At 41.7% G+C, this 20,907-nt stretch overlaps 1 protein-coding gene across 1 annotated transcript in view; it reads right to left on the bottom strand.

Moving 5' to 3' along the window:
- PRSS12 (serine protease 12) overlaps positions 1–16,394 on the bottom strand; it is a 78,317-nt gene extending 61,923 nt beyond the window's left edge. The window contains exons 1-2 of the mRNA XM_007464856.1: positions 15,935–16,394; positions 2,190–2,328 (exon numbers count right to left, since the gene is read on the bottom strand). Coding sequence (XP_007464918.1) covers positions 2,190–2,328; positions 15,935–16,394 — 599 coding nt within the window. The remainder of the gene's footprint in view (positions 1–2,189; positions 2,329–15,934) is intronic.
- Positions 16,395–20,907: the final 4,513 nt, after the last annotated feature.

The following is a 20,907-nucleotide window of genomic DNA, read 5'->3' as shown; positions in this document are numbered from 1 at the left end:
GATAGTTTACCCTCTTTCATCAATCAAGAGACTAGTAACCTACCACTGTAATTCACATCTCCATTGCAGTGTTCTTGTTTTCTTTATTTTTTTTTAATTTTCAATGGAGTATAGTTGATTTACAATGTTGTGTTAGTTTCTGCTGTACAGCAGAGTGAATCAGTTGTATATATAAATATATCCACTATTTTTTAGATTCTTTTCCCATATAGGTCATTACAGAGTATTGAGTAGAGTTCCCTGTGCTAAACAAGGTCCTTATTAGTTACCTATTTTATATATAGTAGTGTGTATATGTCCATCCCAATCTCTCAATTTATCCCTCCCCCCTTTACCCCCTGGTAACCATAAGATTGTTTTCTACATCTGTAAGTCTATTTGTTTTGTATTGTAAATAAGTTCATTTGCACCTTTTTTTGTTTTATGTCAGAATCTCATAGAAAATGTTATTCTTCCCTGATTTTCAGGGGTAATAAAAGCACAGGTAGAAATGTACGTAAAGGAAGATACTAACACCAGCCTATAAATTTGTTACATCTCCAGGCCCTCAAAAGAAACAGCAGCAAGTCAACATTCTTCATGACTTGCCCACCTGCCAGTGACTGTTTGCCAGACAAAATACTCATTGATAAAATCAGTAATTAACATCCTAAACACCATTAACACTTTGTAGTCTCTCCCCTTCTTCCTTCTTTTATCCTGATTTATTCCAACACTAATTTTTTAAGATTAGTTAACTAATTAAGTACGTTAACCCTATTTGTTACGCTAATAGCATCGCAAGTCTGAACAAAACTTAAGCCCTCAAGGTTTGCCTTTACTAAATACTCATTCCCCAGCTTCCTAGTGGGAAGACAGGAAGCTGGAAAATTAAAATTCTTACTGGGACTTCCCTAATGGCGTAGTGGTTAAGAATCCGCCTGCCAATGCAGGGGACATGGGTTCGAGCCCTGGTCCGGGAAAATCCCACATGCCGCAAAGCAAATAAGCCCGTGCGCCACAACTACTGAGCCTGTGCTCTAGAGTCCGCGAGCCACAACTGAGCCCGTGTGCCACAACTACTGAATCCCGCAAGCCTAGAGCCCATGCTCTACAACAAGAGAAGCCACCACAATGAGAAGCCTGTGCACCACAACTAAGAGTAGCCCCCGTTTGCTGCAACTAGAGAAAAGCCCGCGTGCATCAACGAAGACCCAATGCAGCCAAAAATAAATAATTAATTAATTTAATTTAATTCTTACTGATTTGACTGGAGTTGACTAACCTTTTCATTTGTGTCATCACATTAGATATTACCACTCACTGATTATTAATCCAAAATATTTGCAAATTGAAAACTTTTCTTTCAGTTCTTTTAACCTTCATAACAAGATCTTTTCCATGCTTTCTAAAGATCTCTGGTGATAAAGACCAAGAAAAATATAAGGCATGTATACTTAGAAAAAATAAATGAGACACAAAAAGAGAACAATAAGAATAACAACAAAAACCAAAAACGTTTGTTCCAAAATGTAACCTTCTGCCCCTGGGAAACCCCTTGAAACAAGGCATAAAGGTGCAGGGCCTGGTGGGCGTCAGCATACACCAATCTATTTTAAGTGCGCCTACAGTCGTGGAAGGGCCAGCAGCTTCTCAGAGGACAGTGGATGCTGCCAGAGCTGAGCGAAGCTGCCATCTATTACAGGACCTCCTTGGCACAGAAACCTATGTCCCAGGATATCACCCCTTACCCAGCATGGGATGAAAGCACGAGTGAACCTCACCTCCTTCACATACACACAAATGGAATTTGTGGGTGGCTCAAGGTAGAAAGTTAAAAGCAAATGACAGCAACCTCAGGCTGCACAGGCTGCTGAGAAAGTAAAACTCTTAGAACCAAATTCCTTGCTTCCTAGCACTGAACAATTATTTTGTTAAAGTCAAAGACCAAAAGCTGCTTTGAACTTTGGACCACTTAGCATTTGCCCATTTCCTAGTCAGTAGGGCTAGTAACAAGTGAAGTACATTTGTATGTAAAAGAACTCACTCCTTCCATTTGGGGCCCTTTCTTTACATCTCTTCTGAGAAAAATAAGAGTGAGGAAAGTGAGAATGAGGAAGGAAGATGTAACCTCTCCACAGTAACGATGGGTGCCCAGCATTCCTCTCAGATATCATCAGACAGATTTGGTCAAGGATGGGCGAACTCACCCCAGCTGCAGCTGGTGACAAACAACCGACGCATCAGAGTCATCCCAGTGGCTGCTACAGACTGTGCCCCAAACTCCATTTGCATATACTTCCACTGTGCCTTCAAACTCGTTTTTGCCACCATGAAGTCGGACTGACCCTAAAGTGGAAAAGAATCCCCAAATCCTTTAATAGCAAATAATCATTTGAACATACTGAACGTACTGATAACATGATTTTTCCACTGAAGTGGTGAGAGATCCAGTCTCTCACTGTTCACAGCATGTGCTTCTTTCTTTAAATGAGGATTTAGCAGGCTCTTTTTTTGTTTTTGGTAATTAACATCCTGATGTCAATGCTAATGATACTTTCTTTTATCTAGGCAAACAAAGTCCAATTATGATTTTCAAAGGGAAAAACTGGAAGACTATGACTAATGGCTGATAATTGCATCCCAAGTATTAGATCACATCACATATTAAGTTCTTATCATTTATGGATCACTTTCCATCTTCACATGAGGTCACAGATTAAAAAAAACAGAGAAACTAAATTCAATGTTCTGTTTATAAATTACCTGTTATTGGCTGTTATATCTTCCTTCTATCTGATTTGTTCTTCCACTAAAGAAGAATAAAATGCTTTTCCCCTTTTAGCCTCCAGCACTAGTCGTGACAAGTCTAAAGATTATGTCTATAAGTTCAGAAAGGTGTTAAGTGTTGAAAACATTGCCTAAAGTTAGTCTTAGGGAAACTGCCGCTAAGTAGAGTAGTTTGGTGTAACTGAATGGCCCTGGAACTTCACTTCCCCTTACATACCATCCCACTCAGCTGCTCCACAGTCCACGATTTGAGTCATTCTTTTCAGTCTTAAAAGAGACAAAATTTAAATTCAAGCACCCCTCGGGAAAATAATATTTTAAGTCTTATCCCTTAAGTGTGGATCAAAGTGGTTACTAGACTTATCGTGGTGATCATTTCATAACGTATGCAAATATCCAATCACTATGCAGTACATATGAAACTAACATAATATCATACATCAAATATATTTCAGTTTTTTTAAAGAAGTGTGGATCAAAGGCCTACATTTCTTTTCTCATTGTCATTGGTTTTCAGAGTGGGTACTGACTGACGGGCAGCAATTGGGACACTTGCAGAAATAGAATCAAACTCAGACAACTTAAAAATTTCATAAAATTCTGTGAAAAGTCGCTTAGGATGGCCTTTTTTCATAGGTAAAGAAATTAAGAAATTAAATTCTACCAAAATTTTCTGGCATGTTTTGCATATTTCAAAGTCATTATGGATGGCTTTATAATGATTTTCCAAAAACATTAGATTAACAAATCGTCCATACATTTCATTTGCACTAGCCTAGTCATCTACCATTATTACTTTCCACATAATCATCCTTAAAAAAATGTAACTATTTAAGAGAAACATATCCTATTTCTCATGACAAAGTGTCAATTTTGTATCAAAATTGTCAAACAGAAGTGTCAAACAAAAGGCAATAATAAATGGAGGCAAACACAGCACTACCAAATCCTGATTATTCAGGAGAGAACATGGGTGTGGGTCGTTCATATGGCAGGTAATCTAAAAATAATTCATATATTCTAAACTTCTTTAATTCGACCAAGCAAGAGGAAGCCCTGTCTAGCTCGGTGAAAACTGAACTGCAGAATATTTTTAAAGAAATATGTCTGAAGAGTTTAACGAACTTTAATGATTTTTTTTTTTTGGAGTAAGCGGGCCTCTCACTGCTGTGGCCTCTCCCATTGCGGAGCACAGGCTCTGGACACGCAGGCTCCGCGGCCATGGCTCACGGGCCCAGCCGCTCCACGGCATGTGGGATCTTCCCGGACTGGGGCACGAACCCGTGTGCCCTGCATCGGCAGGCGGACTCTCAACCACTGCGCCACCAGGGAAGCCCTTTAATGATTTTTTAAAATCACAAAATGTCTTCTATAGAGACCCACATAATATTATGCACAGTACAAATGCCAGCAGTTTATTTCAAAGAATTCATTTGTTCACCTGAAACAAATGTTTATTTGAAATGATATTTAATCTATTATCTGTTTATTAATTTCCCACCACCACCACCGAATTATTCACGTGAAAGCAGTTGAAGAAATTTCTAGTAATGAAAACAAACTGGAACTCTACTTATACATGTTAAGTAATCATAATAAAATGTAAAATATTGCTTAAATCACTAAAAAACTATCAAGAAGAAATGATGCATGCATATCATCTAAATGATTAAGGCATCTACAAATGAGAACGCAAAGACTCTGCATAAAGTATAATTGTTACCATAACACCATTATAATGAAAATGATAACACTGGAAATAATTTCCAGGTCAACTATCAGTTCCACCATCATTTCTCAGATGCTCGCAACATGCTGTGAAAGCCTGGATTCATTTAGCTGCATCTGCTATAAGGCAAGAAAGGTGGAATGCTCATCCAATTTTCCTTTAACAAATGAAGACAAATATTTGCAATTCTGGAAAGGCAATTTGCATGTCAATGACTAATTAATTCTCTATCAGAATCCATTCCCAACACCAACATCCCCAAGGCACCCACCTTCCTAGCCGCGCCCCTCCACACAGTTTATCCTTTCCTTAAGGCCATAAAAATTTCCAAAATATTCTGAGTAATCATCTACCTTGAACTCAAAGTGAGTATTTCTTACTGGTATGTAATTCTGTGATGTTCACAATTCTTCTAATAATTTTTTGAAAGAGATTTTTTAAAAAATTCAGCTTAATAATATGCCTAAAATAATAAAAGCATGAACACACAATTCACACTATGCACATTTAAGACAGGCAGTAGTTTTTGTTTGGTTTTGGTTTTACTCTGTTCTTGCTTCATTGACTCTCTTAGAATGGTTGAGATGGTTGAATTGTAATTCATTTCCCTTCATTTATGGATGTGTAAGCTATGGACCCAATCAACTGAGCAGTTGCAGAGCCATGACCTCCTAGATTCCCACCCTTGCTATGGTCCCCTTGTCTCTCAATCTGAGCAAAGACCCTGTGATGTAATAAGCACCTTTCAATACTTCAGCTACCAGTTTATGCATTCTGACATGTTGGGTTTCACCATTCTATTTGAAGCATTACAACTAATCTACCAAACATTACATGGGGATAAACAAGCCAGGCAGAAGCATAAGACAGCCTGAAGAGTTTCTCTACACTGCACAACAGGAGAGAAGTGGCTTTCTGGTGATCTACACTTGAGGCTGATCCTCCAGTGGAGGCTGATTTGTCCCATCGGCTGTACAAATTTGTAGGAGAACTATATATTTGCACAAATTTATAGGTGCACAATTACAAGAGGAAATACCCTTAGCTCAATGGAAAAAATAAAAATAAAAACAGAGAGAGAATGAAACAATAAAGCAATCCACAAAGCTCATAGCCTGGTAAATTCATTTCAATTGCTACCTTACTAATCATAAAGTTCTTCAGATAAATTCTAGACCAATTCTTTGGCGATATTGCTCCACTGTCACGGTCTCTTATTATCAAAAATTGATCGGTCTGTCCTCCTTCGCTCACACTCTCCTACTCCAGTCCAGGACTTTGCGATGTCCCTCATAGTCTCCGCTAATGCCTCTGGGCCACACCCCAGTGAATCCAGGGCTGCAGTCTTAAAGTCTCTCATGTGCCAATTTGATGGAAAATATTCTAAATATTCCTGTTTTTAAAATGTGGTAATAACAATAATTTAAAAGTTGAAGTCTCAAACAGAGGTTTTAAGTCAACTATAATAAGCGTTGCAAATTTATAGTCTAAACCAGTAACAGAAGAAAGTCTGGAACTATGAAGCTATGCATGATGGCACGCCATGGAGAGAAGCCCCGGAGTTCATGAAATGAATTGTTGCAAAAAACAACGACAACAACAAAAACCAGTCAGCTGCTACCTAAAGGCAAAATGTGCCAGTGCACAACAATGGTAAGAATTCTACTACCTTAATTCCCTGCCAAAAATGTTGAGCTTACTGTCATTTTAGTTTACTATTATTTTTCTTCTATGTAAATGTATCTCCAGTTTTATAAAGGAAAAGAAACATAAAAGATTTTTGTTACAGAAATTTGCTTTGTGGACAACTTTGCTAAAAAACAGGAATTCCTAAAACAAAGAGACATTCCCTAGGGGCTCTCTTTAACCATGTTATCGGCCCCTCTCTTCTAGAGAAAGACAGCTAACTAGATTAAAATTGACTTCACAAGTCTCATTGGTTTTATAGTTTTTAAGGCTATTGTGATGGGCTGAATACTATTCCCCCCAAAGATGTGGAAGTACCGACTTCCAGTGCCTATGAATACCCATGACTTTACTTGGAAATAGGGTCTTTGCAGATGATCAAGATAAGAAGAGATCTTTAGGGAGGGCTCTAATCCAACATGACTATATTCTCATAAAAAGTAGAAATCTGAACAGAGACACATATAGGGAGTACGCCATCTGAAGGTTGCAGCTAACTTCCACAAGCCAAGGAACTATCAGAAGCTAGGAGACAGCACTGGAACAGATCCTTCTCTAGTGCCTTGAGAGGAAGCATGGCTCTGCTGACACTGACCTTGGACTTCTAGTCTCCAGAACTGTGAAATAATAAGTTTCTTTGTTTAAGCCACTCAGTTTGTGGTACTCATTAGGGCAGCCCTTGCAAACTAATAGAGCCATTATGGTATTACCCCTCCTTGGACAGCTGGCAAAACCTCCCTTCTCATACTCCATATTTCAAGGAGGCCTAAAAGAAATATTAGGAAAGAAACCAAATAGGTCAGCTATCTTTGTTCTCTAAATCCAGCTCATTCCAAAATAAACCAAATGAAAAGAGATGCCTATTTAGTTAACTCCTTAAAATATATTTATAGAATAGCACTCACTTGAAGACAAAGAAAAACAGCAAAAACAAAGATCCATCCCAGTAGTGTTTTCTGAATAGAATTAATAATAAGCATTTTTAAAATCGTTTAAAATCACAGTTTGATAAATGAATAAAAAAATTAATGTTATCACACAGATCCTTTCTCATCTATTACTGAACTTGAGAGAGGCACAAAGTAATTAATTTTAGTCATTTTTATTGTTCTGGTGGAATCAGAAAGAATCCATGCTGGTGACATCAAGCTATTGTTCAGATCCTTGACAAAAAGTATACTGGAAGCTGAAAATGATGCAGAAATTTCAGTTTATGAACTGTTTAAAAGAATAGAAAAAAGCCCATTACATGTTGAACAATTTAGTACACATATTTGACAATGAAACATAATCTTTTGTCTTATACCAAAGGCAACACTGGAAAAATATACTAAATGATCATTTCCTATCTTAATTATAAAATACAGACAAAAAATCACACTCCCTAAAAACAACTGAATTGGGCAGCAGTTAGCTGAATTTTTCAAGTACAGTAGGGGGGGTTACATTAATTTTGATGGTTTTTTTTCCCTACACCTTATTTGATGGTACTGAGGTACTCTGTTTTGTCTATGATTACATTTACCCATAACTGAAACCAGTTTAGCATTGTGAAATAGATTTTATTCAAATCATGACATGTCAAAATGAAATCAAATCATCTTTTAACGTATGAAGCATTCCCCTGAACTATTACCCACTGAACTATATTTGCCTCCATTAGTTCACATCTATAATTCATATTAATTGTTCATTTATTATTCATGTAGATACCTTTAGTACTGAGAAAAAATAGGAACTGGTCTGGTTCAAAATGAGAGCATATCCTCTGTAAGCAATTCTACCCATTTACAGTGGGCTTATTAGAAATTTATAAATCTTATCGATTATTTGTGGGTTTAAAACGTTATATAATATTATATAAAAGAAGACTCTATGCAAGGTTAAGTTATGGTACACTAACAATACATGCATTTAAATAACTGAAGCAGAAAATTCCACAAATTGTTTGTCTCTGAACTATCCACACATAAACACATGGTATGGGTATTACCATTTTATTGTACAACTCTGAATGATGAAATTGAACTACACTTAATAGTAATCATAGCTGTCTCCCGAAGTACATATCACAGGAAAGGTAATAAAAATGCTTAGTACTCTCCTGACATCTCAATCAGAGAGTGGCCGTCCTCAACTAGAGGACACAGGTGATTTCTTATTCATCTTTGTAAATTCCGCCCCTAGTGTGAACTCAGTAAATGTTTAATGAAATCTACTCTTGCCTTTCTACAAGAATCAGCATTTCTCAGTCTTTGTGCCTCTCTGGTGATCCTTATAAAAAGCATGAAGCTGAATGTGCATACATGGCTTCTTGCAGGCAAATCTCATTTACTTTAGTGTTTTGCAAACAATAAAATTTTTATTAATATTGTTGTGCTAATTTTCAGGAAGAGGAAGAAGAGGTGAGAGGAGGTGACTGCTCTGGAAAAGTTAGATGCAAAGGAGGCAAAAATCAACATTTCCTGATTTTCTAACAACAGCGTGTCAACCATGTAGAAAGCAGTCTACAATTGTTCATATAGTGCACAACTAAACTCTCGTCTGCTATGCAGACTAAAGGGACAGGCTTCAGAGGACATCCTTCTTTACAGGCTAATTCAAGGGGGAAAAAGTTTAAAAATTAGAATTAAACACTGTTTACCTAACAACTGAACCAACTTCCATATTCTTAACAATGGAATTATTCATTTCAGACATAAATTGCTAGAGCTGCAAATAGCATCTTAAAACAAGTAAATATGCTCTACCAATTAAATCAATGTCTAAATGTTATTCATCTACATGCGGCAAAAAAAATGCGTGAAGCATTTCACGGTGTAATTTTTTACATTACTTATAACTATTTTCTAACTGCATTAAGTTTCCCCAATGCAGGTTTTCCCCGGTATCCAAAAGTAGAATTTTCCTATGAAACCTTTTGTAAGCCAAAATGGCATAAAGCCAAGAAGCAACTAACCTTAGGACATATCTTGCGAAGAGATGCACAAAATAAATTGAGAAAAAGCACAGATGCTCACAGACACAGCTCAAAGCCTGACAGCAGCCTGCTGCTGAGATACTTACTGAGCATAGTTCCTGGAGAAGGAGCTTAGGGGCGCCACTCTCACTGCTCTGGGTGTGCGCTGCCTCTATAATGGCTCATGCAAAACAAACACTGAACGTTCTTTTCAATTTTCACCTTTCACCTTTTGCTCTTTCATAAGAGCAAAAATTCTCTTCGGATTTCTTTTCTAGCAGAAACAGGTACTAATGTAGGTCTTCTGTAAAAGTGAAGTGGCATAAAGCAAACTTTCACAAAGTGGGGGATACCTGTATAAGGATTGTATGGTCAGGCCACCCAAGACGGCAGCTCTCCTGCTCTCTGTACATCCCCTGCTCAACCAGTCCCTGCTTCACCTACACCCTACTCACGTGACTGATCTTCCCTCTTAATCATAGAGCCTAACAGTAAACGCCTACACACTTGCCTCAGCTCCAGCTAGAGACTGTTTTAATTTTTAGATCAGAACATCTCCACTATGATAGCTTATCAAAGGGATGGTGAGGGGTGTGCTCCCCTGCTGGTTTCCCTGGTAACCAATGAGCCAACCTGATGTCAATTCCCTCTGTAACTGGTAACCTCCCTCTCTACCCCCTCATCCCCCACCTTCACCCCTACTCCTCCCACCCACCAGCCCCCTATACACACACACACACACACACACAACACACATACACACACCTGTACCAAAGACTGCTGCCATGTCCTGCCCACCCCCTGCTGCACATGGTGGGATGTTGCTCCAGGTCCTTACTTAAGAGATGTAAGATTCCCCATCCATTAAACCACTGATGTCTCTGTCGCTGACTCTGGGCTCTTTCTTCGGTCAGGAGGCTGGGCAAGTACAGGGCTTGCAGGCCTGAGGGGTGCAGGCCAACAAGGACAAACCTCAACCACACTTCTTGGCAGACTCTGTTGGTTCTCCTCAAAAACTCCCTGCTTCTCCCTGCCAGTACTGTCCCCAAGTGTTCAGAGGTCAATCCTGACTAATCTAGGCAAGTATGGTAATTGCATTTTCCTTCCCAGATAGTGCCAGGAAGGTCTGGCCAGTGAAATACGGGGGGAGGTCTGGTGGGGGGAATTCTGGGAAGGTGTCCTTGCATTTTCAATGGGACATACATGAAGGGGGGGCTCTATCTTTCTTCTTCAAGTTGCTCTATCTTGATATGAAATCTGGAATAACCATTAGCCTAAGGATAAAAGCCACACTTTGAAAATAAAGGAATCAAGAGTAGCAGAGAAATAGAGCTGTACCATGTTGGAGCCTGACTTCTTGTAATATGAACAACAAATCTTATTTCTTCAGTCATTTTGAATTGGGTTTTCTATTCTTTGCCACCAAAACCACCTTAATTCGTATTATCATGTTTCCTTAGTTCGTAATTATCATGTTTCCTCTTCCAAACTTTTCACAGCCATCCTTGTTTTCAGTTAGTCATAATGTATATAAATTTTGTATCCATATTTTCCACTTAACATTATTGTGAGCATTTTTCCATTTTTTATGGACAATCTTTGTGATGATCACTTTAGGAGCTGCAGAGTATCCATCGAATAAAGAGATCTCTGAGTAATACCTTATTGTTAGATATTTAGGTTTGCCTTCAGTTATAAACCAAATTACTTTTGCAAAGGTTTCCTTCACACACACACACACACACACACACACACACACACACACACACACCAAGGACTGCACATATATGCAGAGAGAGTATTTGTGAGTCCAGGATAATCACTCATAAAAGGCAGTAGTAAGTGGATATCTAATTTTCTTCTTAAAAAAAAAAAAATTCACACTAGTAAAAAGTCAGATAATGCCCCAAATCAAAGTATTTTATATCTGCCTTAGCCTGAAAAGCAGAGTGAGCTCAATATTTAAAATCCAGCCAGGAAATGCATCAAATCTCTTATTGCTAATAAATGTTTTTCAGCGCCTGCTACGTAGAATCAAGATGCAGCATTTAAAAAGTTTAAAAAGGGACTGCTTTCTACCAACTTTTTAAATTAACCTTCACTTCAAACACCAGATGGACTTCAAAGAGTACAGCCTGTAACATCCCACAGGTCCGCTATCTCTATCTGAATCAGGAGATTTGGGTGAATTAATCTGCATGACATGACAAAAAGTCAGATCTATGAATCACTCTTTCTGGTAAAATTGAAACCATTCATCTCAGATTGGGACTTGAACCCACGTGCTGGGACTCAAACCCAGCCAAAACCCAGACTGGGACTTGAACCCATGGTCTTTTAATTGATATCACACAGCTCAGGTTCTTGACATCTAGTCGCAGAAAGAATTCAGTGAGAGACAAAGTAATAGATAAGAAGTGGATTTATTTAGAAACACATTCCACAGATAGACTGTGGGCCATCTCAGAAGGTGAGAAGCCCTGAAATATGGTGTGGTTAGTTTTTATGGGCTGGGTAATTTCATAGTCTAATGAGTGGGAGGATGGGATTTCCAGGAATTGGGCCACTGCCCACTTTTTGATCTTTGATCAGCCTCAGAACTGCCAAGGCATGGGTGGGTGTGTCATTTAGCATGCTAATATATTACAGTGAGCATATAATGAGGCTCAAGGTCCACTGGAAGTCAAATCTTCCGCCATCTTGGACCTAGTTGGTCTACCCAGTTTTTTGTCATGTTCTGTGGCTACGTCATTCTTTTAAAGGTTGTGCCCTGTATGGCTATATCATTCTTTTAAAGGTTGGGCCCTGCCCCTTCCCTCCTGTTTCAAAATCTCAGTCATTAGAGCATTATCGTTTATTATACCTATTTTACCCATCAGTCATCGGTCACCTATGGTTGAGTTCCACTTGGCTGCTTGTAACAAAGAGGAGCTCCTAGCACAGTGCAAGCAAGTTGCCCCACCTGCCACACAAACTGGAGACTGGAAAAGGGATCCCTCTTTCTAGTCAGGAAGCTCCAAATTATTGCAAGGTACTGCTGGGGGGAATCAGTTGCCTGTTAATTCTTCCTATAGAAATGTGAAAATAATCTGGCTCACATTCATTAATAATCATATTCTGGTGAACTAAGTTGTTATTATCCCACACTGGTCAAACAAAACCATTTTCTAAAACCACACAAAAAGTTACCATAGGCCTGCCTTATGCTTGATCCTAAATCTAGCGGGATTAAGTCACAGAATGGTAGACTCAGCTGACATGATCACCCACCGCTACACAGCTTAGGTGGGTTCTGATGCCCTCCCATGGTTTTCCCAGACTGTGACAAAGGGTCTTCAGCCTCCAAATCACCTTGACTGCTCATTAGAAATGCACATTCCTGAGCCGAATTCCTTAGCTTAGTTAATCAGGATCTCTGAAGGCTAGAGCCCAGGTATCTGCATTTGAATAAGCCCCCACGTGATTCTAATGCCCATTGTAAGAACTAACCCCCAGGGCTGATTCCGGGTGAATCCCCCAAATGATTCTTTATTACTAATTTGCAAGTTTCACACAACCAGGGCCCAGGCATAATCTTTCTTGTTCTCAGATATTTGAGCCACTGGAGTGTCCACGCCCTGCCCCGGCTCACCTGATATCCCCCTGCCACCCCTTCAACTCGGTTTCAACCAACTCTCCACCTCAGGGGCACCAACTTCCTCATTACTCTCGATGCAAACAGGTACATGACTCTAGCCTCCAGTTTTTTGTTTTTTTTTTTTTTTTTTTTTTACGCGCAGGTCTCTTGCCCCCCGTTTTTTTTTTTTTTTTTTTTTTTTTTTTGCGGTACGCGGGCCTCTCACCGCTGTGACCTCTTCCGTTGCGGAGCACAGGTTCCGGACGCGCAGGCCCAGCGGCCATGGCTCACGGGCCCAGCCGCTCCGCGGCATATGGGATCTTTCCGGACCGGGACACGAACCCGTGTGCCCTGCATCGGCAGGCGGACTCTCAACCACTGCGCCACCAGGGAAGCCCCAGTTTATTTTTTAAAGGAGGGATTTCATTACAATTAATTTTCTTTCCTTTTGTCCTTTTTTTGTTTTGTTTTGTTAAAAATAAGAAAGAAAGAAAAAAGAAAACCCTGGAAATTCTCAAGTCAGAAGAGACTGGAAATCATGTACATTGGACCAAACATAATTTCCTTTCTCTTTCTTTTTAAACTAGTCTTTAAACTACAAGAATAGGATCATTAGACAGTACAGATATTTCTACATGTTTATATAATTAAAGAATAAAATGAGCTGTGGAGTGAAATGTGCACTATCTTATAATGTTGCTATAAGAATTAAATGAGGGACTTCCCTGGTGGTCCAGTGGGTGGTCCAGACTTCCTCTGCGCTCCCAATGGCCCGGGTTCGATCCCTGGTCGGGGAACTAGAAACCATGCGCATACTACAACTAAGAAGCCCACATGCCGCAACAACAACAAAAAAAAGATCCCGCATGCCACAATGAAGATCCCGTGTGCCACAACCAAGACTCGGCACAGCCAAATAAATAAATAAATAGTTTTTAAAAAAAAAGAATTAAATGAGAAAACTAATATATAAAATGCTTAGCTCAGCATCCAACAAAGAGTGAATGCTCAATAAATCCTACCTGTTATTATCAGGCCGGGGTGTTTTGGTACATACTCAGTGCTGGGAAAGTCCTTTGAATAAATCTGTTTCAAAGCTGCCTTCCTCCGGATAAGGAAACAAGCTCTGGGGGTTGAGTCTTACTCAACGCTGCATAGCTACTGGAAGAGCCAAAGCGGACACCAGTGTTTTCTAAAGCACAATTCCGTATTCTTTTCACCACCCCATGACAGCTTTGTTCACACTCTTAACTGAACTGTGGAATGAAAAAATTCATAGGTTCAGAATATGCCAGTCATTTTGAAGGTAGGAGTTACATCCAATCAGAATGTGAGGAGTAAATGACAGAATGGGTTAGCAAGACTAAGCCTGTGAGAGTAATTAAATTATTACATAGCCAGCAGATTGCTGTCCTGGTTTTCTTTTTCTTTTTCTTTTTTTTTGTGGGGGTGGGGGGCGGGGAGAGAATTTATCTCCCATCTTGGGTGTTTTCTTTTGTTTCTCTTGTGTTCAACCACTTCACTCCAGGAAGACACACACTATTATGCAGTGTTCAGAGTTCTGTCTAGTGAGAATTGACTATGAACATAAAGGAATCACAAAGAGTGTGCTGCTGTTAGGTTTAAATTTCTTTTCAACACAAGAGCGTGGGGAGAATCAATGAACAAGCTACTCTCCTCATTTGGAATATAAAGTGAAAAGAATTATGTGTCAGAAAGAGAACAATAGATCTAGTGTTTTAACTCTGAAATACATTTATTTATGTCTATGTATATACAATAGGAAATATGAAATATAATAATAGAAAGATGAAAAAACGGTCAGTGTTTGCTAAACATGAGATTTTACTACAAATAATCTCTTACAGTAAATAGTGAAACAATGAATGCTAGGGCTCTCTGCTTGATATCACCTCAAATTTTTTACAGCCACATTGGCATTCTGTCTGTGAAACACAAGTATAGAGATGACTTCATTCTCTAGGATAAAGGATAATTGATCTTAACCTTCCTATCACTTTCCTTTAACTCAAAGCACTAATGCAATTGAAGGTACAGATAAATAAAAATTTCTGAAGGGAAAGAATGGCCCTGTGAAAGTTAACCTCCAAATTACCTCCAAAAGGTACAAAGTACAACATATCTCAGAATCACAATTAGTGAAACCGCTGCCCCACAGCTTGGATGGAGAGCTGCCAAAAAAAAAAAGAATTTTTAAAGAAAATCCAAACTTTGAAGGACATGTAAGGTTTTTTTTTCCACAACTATTAGAGAAAAAAAAAAGCCCTAATGTTAAACAAAACACCAACTCAAAACAAAGCACTGTTCAAAGGCCGATTATTCACTTACATTAAATCTATTAATGTGATGCTTTTATTACCACAAAACAAAAACATCTTACCAACTTTATCTCTTTACCAATTAATCCCGATTTTCCACAAACAACATACACAGCTAAATACTGGCGCTCTTGAAAACCGCACTTGACTATATCAAGTTGCTTCTTCCCTAAGATAGTTACTATTCCGATCTCTTTTCCCTTTCTTTTTTCTTCACTCACTGATGATATTTATCACACTGTGCCCCAGAGCATGAACATCATTTTCACAAGCTGTATTTTGGCTGGGAAATTTTGCCAAACTTTTTCAAATATATGTCAACGGTGGGAGTAAGGTAGAAATTTTACCACGTTTTCCCAAATCGGGTGTGTGTGGGGGAAGGTTATTGATTGTCATATTAGATTTAATATTCCCCTTTCCAAAACAAGTAATTAGAAACTATCGCCTCCTTTGCTCTGCCTCTTCTACATAAATATGGTAACATTCTGAAGGCAAGATGATCCAGAAAACACACATCCTCCCAGCACATGCGCGCGGCCACACACACACACATACACGGCAGAGACCGTGTATCCAGGAACCCAGAGAGCAGCAACTTCCAGAGAAACTAGCACCACAAATAACCTTCACACACGAAGCCCGCCTTGCTAATTCAAAGTCAAGGTACCAAGGTACTTGGATGGTAACTCAGTGGCAGCCCACCATCACACTGAGCGAGGCAAACCCTCAATCGCACCCCCTCTCACTCTCTCTCTTCAAGGAACACCTAACGCCCTCTCCTAGCTAGGGTGCTCCCCGCCAGACCAAGTCGCCGCCGCTGCCCCGAGGCCACTCACCGTGTCTGCAGTCGCAGTAGCCCCAGTCCACCTTGCCGTGCGCGTTCCCATAGAAGCACCAGGGTCTGCCCGTGCCGTCGGGGCTCCGGCAAAAGTTGTGGCTCTGCCCTCGCAGTTGAGCCCAGCCCGCCGGGGGCGACCGCTCGAGGAACGGTGGCACTTCTGCCCAGCGCAGACAAGAGGCGCCGAAGTCCGTCACGTTGACCCAGGGCTCGCCGGCGGGGCAGTCCCCGGCGCGCGGCCCGGGCGTGTGCCGGGCGTGGAGGGCCTGCAGGAGCGGGGTCCGGAGCGCCGCCGGGGGGCGCGGGACGCGCGGCAGAGGCGTCCTCTGTGGACGCTGCCGGGTAGGAAGGTAATAAGGGTACTGGGGACCCAGAGGATAACTGAGGACCGGATCAAAGCTGACCACTCCGGGGAGCGCCCCGAAAATCAGAGCCACCGCGAAGCGGGCGAGCGTCATGGTGCCAGAGCAGCGGCGTTTGCTCCATACTCCCCCTGCTCCGCGGGTTCTGAAGGGTAGGAGAGGAGGGGGCTAGGGCGGGGCTGCGCGTCCCTGGAATCCTCTACTCGAGCCCCCTCCCGTCCCCCGCGCGCGGTCCGCCTTCCCTTCCCCACCTCGCCTCCCGCCGCGGATCCCCGACCATGCCTCTGCTCCTGCGCCTCGGGAGCGATCGCGGGCGGGGAAATCCTGTGCTCCGCGGAGCCCCGGCTGGTGGAGAGGACCCGCCAAGAGAAGACGCGGACCTGGCGGACAGTGGCGGGGCCAGAGCCCCAGGTAGCCTGCAGTGACACGGGCCCGGGAACTCTGCCCCCTGGCTGCCGGCACGGGGCGCGCAGTCTCGCCCCGGAGCCGGACCTCCGCGCGGCCTCTGCCTGGCTCCCGGCTGTCAGCCCGCCCGGCCTAGCCGGACCAGCTGCTGGCACCGCTGCGGCCTCAGTGTGCCCGAGCCAAGCCCAAGGGTGCCAACGAGGGGGACGGTCTTGCCCGCTCCTTGCCAGCAGGCGACCCCCCCAGAGCCCCGGGTCTGGCGGCTGCCAAGCCTGCCACCAGCCCCTGCAGCCGTCTCTCCTTCATCCCCTTGCCGCGCCTCGTTTCCTCTATTCTGAAATCGTTAAAAGTGTGGATGGGTTTACTTGCAACTCTCCCTTGATAAGTCCCGGGGTGAAAGTTATCAAAGCCTACTTGGAATGCTGAAGCCATTTTCCTGAGCTGTGAGCTCCTCAAGGACAAGACCACGTTCCGTTCCGCTTTATATCCCAGTGCTTAACACCGTGGCCAACACTTATTAGGCTCCAGTAAACATTTGCTGAAATTAAATTCCTGAACCGACGCAGGGAAAGCAACTTGAGCCTTTCTACTTCCTGCCACCCACTTTCCACCCGGTGCCCTGAAAAACACCAGTTGTTTGGTTATTATTGGGATTCCGTGAGGCCCTCTTAATACTAAATTTCCTTTCTAACCAGAGAAGACTTCATCCGTCCGGGTCTCCATCCTATCCAAAAAGGCCATCCCTCTAACACCTGCTTCGTTTTTGCCCGGCAAGGGACTTGAGTTAAGCCTACTCTTTCGCCTCTCCAAAGTGGACTCTGCCTGCCGGCAATTTTGTAGCTGTTAGTTCGACCTTAGCAAAGCCCTTTCAACAGCTTCCCGCTGCAAAAAAAAAAAAAAAAAAAAAGTTGGTTTAGAATTTTTTAAAAATCACTGGAGCTGGATGTTTTAGGATTTCCCCTTTCAGTTGTTCCTGACTATGCCACTGAAGTTAAACAAGAAAAAGGAAAGCCGTAAAGAAGGCAATATTTTACTTTCTGGCTTCAGTGCGGGGTAGATCTACTGCCCCATAGTATATACTGCACTCTGAAGAAAATTTGAGCATGACTTAAACAATTATTGTAAAAACCTAGATTTCAGTTAGAAACTGAATTAATTTCCTTCCCCCAGTTCAAATAATAATCTACCTTAGTTTAACCTTTTCTAATCATCTGTTTTTTTTTTTTAATTTTGTGCACTCCTATTAATGAAATATTTAACTTCAGAGAGAAGTGGGCAAGTGAATGATATTAGGAATCCAGGAATGTATTTATCAAATCTTTATTCAAGATGTTTTTACCCACTATTTCTTTTTCTTTTTCTTTTTTTTTTTTTTTTTGGGGAACGCAGGCCTCTCACTGTTTTGGCCTCTCCCGTTGCGGAGCACAGGCTCCGGACGCGCAGGCTCAGGGGCCATGGCTCACGGCCCCAGCCACTCCGTGGCATGTGGGATCCTCCCGGACTGCGGCACGAACCCGTGTCCGCTGCATCAGCAGGCGGACTCTCAACCACTGTGCCCCCAGGGAAGCCCCCTTTTTTTTTTTTTTTTTTTTTTTTTAACTAATAGTTTTCTGACTCCAAAAGCATAGTTAAAACTGTACTTGGGGAAGAGAGTGAAGGTAAAAGCCTTCTCTGGTGGAGGTTGATTTACTTATTTTAGTAGGGTTGACAGAGTTCACCAATCACAGATTCTTGATATAATAGGTGACAATTCTAAAAGAAGTCACCCTTTTCCTTCAAAACTGGCTCTCCACCTTCTGCCACTCACATCATGGCCCAGGGAAGGCTCACCTTGGGATTCTGGCTGGCTTGCTTAGACCCTGCTGCCCTCCCTTCCCTGCACGGCTCCTACACCTGTGGCTTTCACACTTCCTGGGGGTCTGGAGGCAGACCCAATTCTGACACACCTGTGTACCTTGGAGAGAAGAAAATAATGAAAAAGAAGTAGGAGAGAAGATGGTTGGAACTGAGTTCCAAAGAGGAGGGACCCTGGTCTGGCCTCTCTTCCAGCTTCCTATACACCTAAGAGAAGCTGAAGATTTTCCAAGGTCTACTTAACATTTAACAGATTATAAAGCTGACACATACAAAGTGGAGTTACCCACAGAAAATTCCACATCTGGATTTAATCGCTTCAATTTTAGAGCATATCTTTCTGAGAATATAAAATGGCACGTCTTTAACTGGACTGTGAAGTCAGGGGCCTCAGTTTGGGTTTCGTCTGATACTTTACAGGCAGAGTATGACTTAAACAGACCTGCTCTTTACATATTACTCCCCTCCTCTGCTAATCTCTTCTTTCATTTCTCCTCGCTGCTACCAACATGCAGACGTTTAGGATTTCCAATTCTCCATCCAATCCCTGAAATACATTTCTCCCTCCCTCCTCCATCACATCATGTGTGTTGGGGGAATGGGGAGAAGTCCCCTCCTTCCACTTCGATTAGGTGCCACCTAGCCACAACTCCCTCCTCAGACGCTCCTGACCCTCTGTCACACACATCAAAGCCAAAGGAGAAGGGGAGGCAACTCAACTCCATTGTGTTACAACTGCAAGAACCCCACTGCCAATTCTTTCTCTGCTTTCCAATCCCTTCAGCAGCAACAAAGGAGCAAGGAGAGGGAAAAGAAAGAAACAAGTGACATCTTGCAGGCATTTCCCATCACAACACTTAGAAAGCCCCACGAGGCCCCCCAATCACTCTTTTCACCTCTACAACCTCCAATTCCATCAAGCAACCTCGGTGATATGGGGCCCAAGAGTTCAACTCTCCCCAGCTTGTCAGCCTAAAACCTAAAAATGGGAGTGGAGAGTCTCCCAGCCCATATCACAGCAGGGAGGAGGTGCAGCCTTGGGGGGTGGAGGTGGGGCACAAATACATGTGCATATCTGTACTTTCCTGTGGTGACTATGTTACAGTAAGAACATTTGATTTTATGGTGGTTTGGGGGGATCCTTTTACTTTACATACATGATGGGCTGAATAGTGTAGTTCGAGTTAGAAATACAACCAATATATTGTACATTTTATTTTTACAGAGTTCCAAAACCAATACATCAAATAACTTTTGGAAAAGTTCCATGTACAATTTGGGTACTGCTGGTATTTGGAAAAGCTAAGAGCGTTCAAACATATGGCAAAGAAGCAGTATTTACTTGGACAATTCCAAGTGCAAAAAAAAGTTGTTAAAAGAACACTGAGTATTGCTGTATCACATAAAAGAAAAAATATATTAAATAATAGCAATAATATAAGTCCCTGTCTAGGGACTGTGGGAAATTTAAAGTGATAAGATGTTATCAGGTCTTGGTGGCGGGGAATACAGTAAAAGAACATATAGTATTTGGTTAAAAGTGCGAGAAAATAAAAGAAAGATCCAGAAAATAAGAAATGAATTGCTAAATGAATGGTACAGTGATTTGGGCCGAGGGCCTCTGTTGGCGGGACGTCTCTGGCAGCAGAGGTAAAGTTCATACCTCTGGCTTGTATCAGCCACACTCTTCCTTGCCAGCCCTCCACCATGAAGATGTCTGAGGACCCACAATTGCAACAGGTGTTCTATATTTAACCATACATAACCATGTATAAGGGCTGTTGACCTTACATACAGTGTCTAAGAGCAAAAGAAAAGTTCTGCTTGACTCATCGTATTCATAATGCTTCTAAGAGGCATTTTATCTCTATTTTTCTCATTTTTCAAAATGAAATTTTATAAAATGGAACACTTTTTTGTTTCCTTTTTTTAAAAATTTTATTTATTTATTTTTGGCTGCATGGGGTCTTCATTGCTACGCGTGGGCTTTTCTCTAGTTGCGGCGAGTGGGGGCTACTCTTAGTTGCAGTGCGTGGGCTTCTCATTGCAATGGCTTCTCTTGCTGCGGAGCACCAGCTTTAGGCACACAGGCTTCAGTAGTTGTGGCACACAGGCTCAGTAGTTGTGACTCACGAGCTTAGTTGCTCCATGGCATGTGGGATCTTCCCAGACCAGGGCTTGAACCTGTTTTCCCCTACATTGGCAGGCGGACTCCTAACCACTGCGCCACCAGGGAAGCCCTCCATTTATTTTTAAAAACTCTTCTAACCTTGGTGTAATCCCTATATGGAAATTAATTCTACAGATTCACTTCCAGGCTTACCCAAATTATACATACTGTATATGATGA

Source organism: Lipotes vexillifer, unplaced genomic scaffold (genome assembly GCF_000442215.2).
Source record: "Lipotes vexillifer unplaced genomic scaffold, Lipotes_vexillifer_v1.1 scaffold231, whole genome shotgun sequence".
Classification (NCBI taxonomy): domain Eukaryota; kingdom Metazoa; phylum Chordata; class Mammalia; order Artiodactyla; family Lipotidae; genus Lipotes; species Lipotes vexillifer.
This window is presented reverse-complemented; position numbering and strand designations above follow the sequence as displayed.